This window comes from Athene cunicularia (genome assembly GCF_003259725.1).
Source record: "Athene cunicularia isolate RWA chromosome 14 unlocalized genomic scaffold, athCun1 chr14_part1, whole genome shotgun sequence".
Taxonomy (NCBI): domain Eukaryota; kingdom Metazoa; phylum Chordata; class Aves; order Strigiformes; family Strigidae; genus Athene; species Athene cunicularia.
Genome location: NW_020799118.1, coordinates 15420600 through 15426707, shown reverse-complemented (window position 1 = coordinate 15426707; position 6108 = coordinate 15420600). Strand labels below are relative to the sequence as shown.

Sequence of the window (6108 nt, the reverse complement as noted above, 5' to 3'; positions counted from 1 at the left end):
CCAGCCTGCCAGGCTGGGGGGGGAGTCAGTGTTAACCACTAATAAGGAATGCCAATTACACCATCATTAACGAGCACGCTGCTGTTGTAGTGAGCATCACAGCGGTGGGAGGGTTTGGGGTTGGGGGGGGGGAAATCAAAGCTCTGCAGAACACACGTGGTGCAGCTGGGGCACCCGCAGGGGCAGAGCAGCGTGTGCCTGCGCCCGCCCCGCTGCTGGGGATTTCTCATTTCCCTGCTCTCTGAAGAGAAATCTGGGTCCTACAAGACCCTGTCCTGCGTGGTTTTACCCTTTATCTTCTCAATTCCTTGCCCCGGCACAGCCCAGGGTGTGAGTTCTGGCCCTTCGCCAGAGTTCCAGTGTGCTGCCTCGCTGTAGAGACCCCTGTGTTGGACTCAGCCCAAAACACTTTTCCTTTAACCCCACTCAATAACCGGGTTGTTTTCCTGACTTGTCAGTCTCTGACAGGGCTGGAGGGGACTTTTTCCCCCTTCCCCTTTTCATTTTTAAGGAGCTGCTGCTCCAGCAGCCTCCTCTGCCAGGTGCCTGGGGCAGCTCTCCCAGGCGGCCTCTGCTCCTCTCAATGAGCTCTTAATGAGTTTGCAATTACTTATTGGCAAAGCCGATGCGCCCAGGGCTGGGCGTGCAGCGGAGCGGGATGCGCAGCAGGGGAAAGCATCCCCTTGCAGGGAGCGGTGGGAGCGTGTTGGAGGTGCTGGCCCCTGTGCCCAGTGGGATGCTGGGCTCTGGATACGGGACGCCACCCTCCCGGGAGCTGCTCCACGGTGTTGGGGATGGAGTCGGGGAGGTTTGGGGAGCGGAGCGGCAGTTGCCGACGGAAGACGAGTGGCTGCCTATAAATACCTGCCAGGGAGCAAGGAAGAGGTGGGTGGATTATCCTTCTCACTCAATGAGATAAATGGTTCTGAAACTTAAACAGAGAACAATTTTAGTCTGAATAGTAGGAGAAATGGTTCAGGATGTGGAGATGATGGCACAAACCACCTGCGTTGAGTGTCGGGGTCCCAGTGCCGCTTGGCATTATCTTTGCTGCCCCTTTGCTGTTGCCCAGGGTCTCGTGCTGCAGGGGCCTTCGCCAGCACTCAGCTGGGATGTGCATCGTTCCTCCCCGCTTTGAAAAGCTCCTTCAAGAACACCCAAAACAACTGAGCCAGGCGGTTTTGGCTTCCTTCGGGCGCGGCGCTGGCTCCTTTCCCCCCCGTGCTTCAGGGCTGAGCCGTGGAGGCGGGAGAGGAGCTGGTTGCTGGGAAAAGGCCCCGTTTCTGCTCTGGTTTGACCTGATGTGACGTGCAGCTGCATGGGTGGTTGCGTTGGCATGACTGGCATGGGCCGAGGACGTGGGACCTCAACCCTGGCCATGCTGGGCTGGCAGCATCTCTTGTCGTGCTGGCATGGGCGCCCCGTCCCCCGCCATCCCCATGAGTGTGCAGAACCAGCTGGAAACGAGCCCTCGCTCCCTCTCCCTGCTTCTGCCCCACTTTGCTACTTACATCAAAACCAACATGTTTTCAAATGTATTTCAATTTTTAATGAAATTTTCTGCATTTATGCTTTTTTTGGCCTTGGTACGTTGGTATTTTGGCCACCACCCACTGGTTGGTTTTCCCTGGGATCGGTGTTGGCTCTGTGTTCCCCTTTGCCTTGACATTGGGGTGCATTGCACCAAGCCGGCTGTAATGGGGGCACCGTGGCAGGATCCCAGCAGTGCCCATGTCCCTGCCAGCGTCCCCAGCAGCACGGCCCCATGCCTGCCCTGCCAACCCACTCCCCAGCAGGTTTGCCTGTCCGTAAAGCACCGCAAATGCAGCAGCCGCAGCCCTGGCGTGGCTGTGAAGCCGGACAGGTGGCAGGCGGCAGGCAGGGGACCTGCTGTGGTGAGACACCCATTTCTGATGGGTGGTTTTCAGTTGCTGGTCAGAAAGGAGCTGCCTGGAAAACCCAACAGGTTTAACCAAGGGAAAAAGTGCATAGCCCTTGACTTGGAGAGCTCTTTTAAGCAGCCCTTCATCTCCTCTCTCCCATCCCACCAGCAGGTTGGTTTTTTTTTTCTTAAACCCCAACTCTGCTGACTTGAATAATTGCCTTTCAACACTGGTTAATTAAGAGACATTGACAAGCATGATTGTAAGTTCAAGTGTAGACAGAGTTCTTGCAGGATGCTGGGAGCTGTTTTTAGTCATGCATCCATCGAGCTGCTGCGCTGATCCACCTCCACCTCCAGCACCCAGACGCTGAAATGGTGCTCCTCTTCCAGGAGGCCAATAAAACTCTATGGAGATGAGCTGCTTTGGAGATCTTATGAGTCAAGCCGTTACATTTTTGGAACATCATGATGTTGAAGTTCCTTTTCTATTTTTTGCCCAACTTCCCAGGGAAAAAAAAAAAAAATTAAGAAGCTGTGCTCTGCTTTGGGATGAGAGACAGTGCCAAGGTGGAAAGAAAGGAGGGAGAGGTTGGAGATCAGGCTTGGCCTTGTTGGGAAAGGGCTGGGAGGATCCTTGTGCATCAGGCAGCAACCCGTCCCCGGGGTGCTTTGGGGGCACCCATGGGGCATCCGGCACATTTTGGGGTGGCTGCCGCAGCCCCTGCATAGCCGTGGCACGGGGCTCACCCCCCACTCCCATGGGGGTGGCTCGTGTGCACCCTCCAGCAGGGCCGCTCTCAGCCTCTGTCTTCAGCAGCCGTGGGCTCACTGCCCACGAAACACCCACAGCTGCAGCCGCTGAGCGCCTGCGCTGCGTCCCCGGCTGCCCGTGTTCCCGGCTCTGTCCCGGTGCCCATCAGACCCCCAGGTGCCGTTGGTCCTGGAGGCAAGCGGGATGCATTGTGAGCGGGAGGTTTTTTTCCCCCGGTGAGACGCTGCATTAAAAATCTAAATATAAACCAGCGCCCGCTTGACTACTGTCCCATGATTTTTGTCAATCATCTGCTACAAAGTCAAAAGCAGCCGATTTATCTGCTGAGGTACCCACCGGCCCTGGGGGGCTCGTGTCTCTGCTCGGGGCTCGCTCTGCGCAGGGTGACAGTGCTGCGCTTGTGTGCGCTTGCAGCGTGGGGTGGCTCGGTGAGGTGCTGGGTCTGTGCTCTTGGGGATGAGGGAGGGCGATGCCGTGTCCTCAGGGCATCAGAGGACACCCTGGGGTGGTTTCGCTGCAGTGGGGTGGCTGAGTTCAAGCTTGACACTTGTTGTGTAGATGGTCAGGGTGAGGAAAAACTGCTGCTGGTTTGTTGGGCGTGAGGAACGTCAGTGCTGTCCGTGTGCCGCGGGCCGGGCTCTGCACCAGAGCCTCTGGTGCCCTGGTAGGGGAAAGCTGAGCGTCGGTGCCGATGGATGGGCAGAGGCATGTGGCGGGCTGATTTGCTGCAGAGCCAATGTGTCCTGCTCGGTGCCTGCAGCATGGCTCTGACCCCGCTCTGGAGCATCATGGCTTGCAGGCAGGCTTGGTGCTGGAGGGGGCTGCAGTGCTCTGCAAAGGCAAGAGGGGACAGGACCGGCTCCTGGGGTCCCCACTGGGGACTGTGGCAGCAGTGGGGAGCCCCAGGGGGTCTCAGCTCCTGTCCTGCACAGTGGCTGTGAACACACCAGGGCCGAGGAAATGTGTGTGTGTGTCCCCACGTCCCTGTCCTTCTGGCTCCGCCATTCCCCAAGCCCTCACTTGGCCCCCAGATATCCCCCTAAGTTGGAGGCACAGGGGCTGCTGCCCCCCACACCTGCCCCTGCAGAGGCTGGAGCATCCTCTCCAGAGCCATTGGCCTGGTGGCCTCTGGGAACAGAGGGGTGGCACCCAGTGGGTGCTGCTCGGCCCTGCCCCAAGCAGCCTGGTGTCCCTCTGCAAGGTGCCATGGCTCCCAGCTCTGGGGATGGGGTGGGATGGGATGGGGTGCAGTGGTTTTGCAGCACCCACCAAAAGCAGTGACGTGCCTCTGCCTTACAGTGCAGCCATGAGCGCGGGTTCGATTGAGCAAGAGCCGTCGCGCAAGCTGGCCTGCTGTGGGGTGCCCCTCATCACCGAGGACATGCAGTCCCTGGCCATCCGCACCCTCTCGGGCACCGACATCAGCAAGCACTACGACCTCATCCGCGAGCTTGGCAAGGGCACCTACGGCAAGGTGGACCTGGTGTCCCACAAAAGCACAGGTGAGGGGAGTGGGGAGGGTGGGAGGGCACAGGGGACACGGCCGTGCTGGGAGAGGGGTGCCCAGCATATCCCAACCATGCCCTGGGGTCACCCCCATCCCCTGTCCACCGCAGGCACCAAGATGGCCCTGAAGTTCGTCAACAAGAGCAAGACGAAGCTTAAGAACTTCTTGCGGGAGTTCAGCATCACCAACACACTCTCCTCCAGCCCCTTCATCATCAAGGTCTTCGATGTGGTCTTCGAGACCGAGGACTGCTATGTCTTCGCTCAGGAGTATGCCCCCGGCGGGGACCTCTTTGACATCATCCCGCCGCAGGTGGGAGCCCCAGCCCCTCCCATGGGAGCCTTTTCGGGGTGTAGGGGTTCAGTATGCCCAGGGTGCTGAGCAAAGCTGCTGCTGTGCTTTGGTGGCTGTGGGGGAGGGGCCCCACACATGGGGACCTGTCATCCCTGTATGGGTTGACCCCAATACAAGCACTTATAAGCAAGTCTGGGACCCATCACCCATCCCTTGGGTGGCCTCGGACCCATAACCTGTCCCTTAGGTGGCCTCGGACCTATCACCCGTCCTTTGGGTGTCCTGAGACCCATAACCCATCCCTTGGGTGGCCTCAGACCCATCACCTGTCCCTTGGGCAGCCTCAGACTCATCACCCATCCCTTGGGTGGCCTTGGACCCATAACCTGTCCCTTGAGTGGCCTCAGGCCCATCACCCATCTCCTGGAGTGGCCCAGGGCCCATCACCTGTCCCTGTAATGGTCTGGGACCCATCCCTGGGGTGGCCTGGGACCCATCACCCATCCCCTGGTTGTCTTGACCCATCCCCCACCCCCTGGAGATCCTGAGACCCATCACCCCTCCTTAGGGTGGCCTGGGACCCACCACCCATCTCCCTGCTGCAGAGAACACCCCAGATAAAAGCAGCCGTGCCCGTGTCGGGCATGCACTGATGTACCGGTGTAGTGGTCGCTGAGCTGGGGGGGTCACTGCGGGGTTCGGTCGGGGGGGCTGATGCTGTGTCCCCACGCCCGCAGGTGGGGCTCCCCGAGGAGCTGGTGAAGCGCTGTGTACAGCAGCTGGGCCTGGCCCTCGACTACATGCACAGCAAGAGCCTGGTGCACCGGGACATCAAACCAGAGAACGTCCTGCTCTTCGACCGCGACTGCCGCCGCATCAAACTGGCCGACTTCGGCATGACCCGCAAGGTGGGCTGCCGGGTCAAGCGCATCAGCGGCACCATCCCCTACACGGCGCCTGAGGTTTGCCAGGCCGGGCGGGCGGAGGGCTTCGCTGTGGACACCAGCATCGACGTCTGGGCTTTCGGGGTGCTCATCTTCTGCGTCCTCACAGGGAACTTCCCCTGGGAGGCGGCGGCGGCTTCCGACGCTTTCTTCGAGGAGTTTGTGCGGTGGCAGAAGGGGCGGCTGGCGGGGCTGCCCTCGCAGTGGCGGCGCTTCACGGACAGCGCCCTGCGCATGTTCCAGCGCCTGCTGGCCCTCGACCCCGAGAAGCGCTGCCCCGTCAAGGAGGTCTTCTACTTCATCAAGTGCGACCTGATGGCCGAGGTGCGGCGCCGGCCCTCCTACCGCTCCCGCAAGCACGCTGGGGACAAGCTCCCGGCCGGTCCCCACCGCCACGAGGCGGCTGGTTCCTGCACCCCTGCCCCGCTCAAGAGGACCGTCCTGACCGAAGGGAGCGGACCCCGCGGCTCCGAGCCAAGCGCAGCCCCCCCGGGCACAGCGAGCAGGACAGACGGACGGCAGGACAAAGGCAAGGGGCAGATGGTCCTGGCCACAGCAATAGAGATCTGCGTCTGACGGTGCCGGGGTGGCACGTGGTGGCCACCCGTCTGTCCCGGCCTGTCCCCCGGCCCCAGGGACAGGAATGGGGGGTGCTGGTCGTGGTGGTGGCACGAGCCGGGACCAGGCTCCATGTCTCCCAAAGCAA

At 60.6% G+C, this 6108-nt stretch overlaps 1 protein-coding gene across 3 annotated transcripts in view; it reads left to right on the top strand.

Moving 5' to 3' along the window:
- SBK1 (SH3 domain binding kinase 1) overlaps nt 1–6108 on the top strand; it is a 14181-nt gene extending 8073 nt beyond the window's left edge. For 2 of the 3 annotated variants that reach the window (XM_026859252.1, XM_026859251.1), the window contains exons 2-4: nt 3957–4159; nt 4274–4476; nt 5196–6108. In XM_026859252.1, the coding sequence (XP_026715053.1) occupies nt 3964–4159; nt 4274–4476; nt 5196–5978 (1182 nt within the window). In that variant the 5' untranslated portion in view covers nt 3957–3963 and the 3' untranslated portion in view covers nt 5979–6108. Of the gene's footprint in view, nt 1–1268; nt 4160–4273; nt 4477–5195 lie in introns of those variants that run through there. The other variant, XM_026859250.1, reaches the window with a different exon arrangement.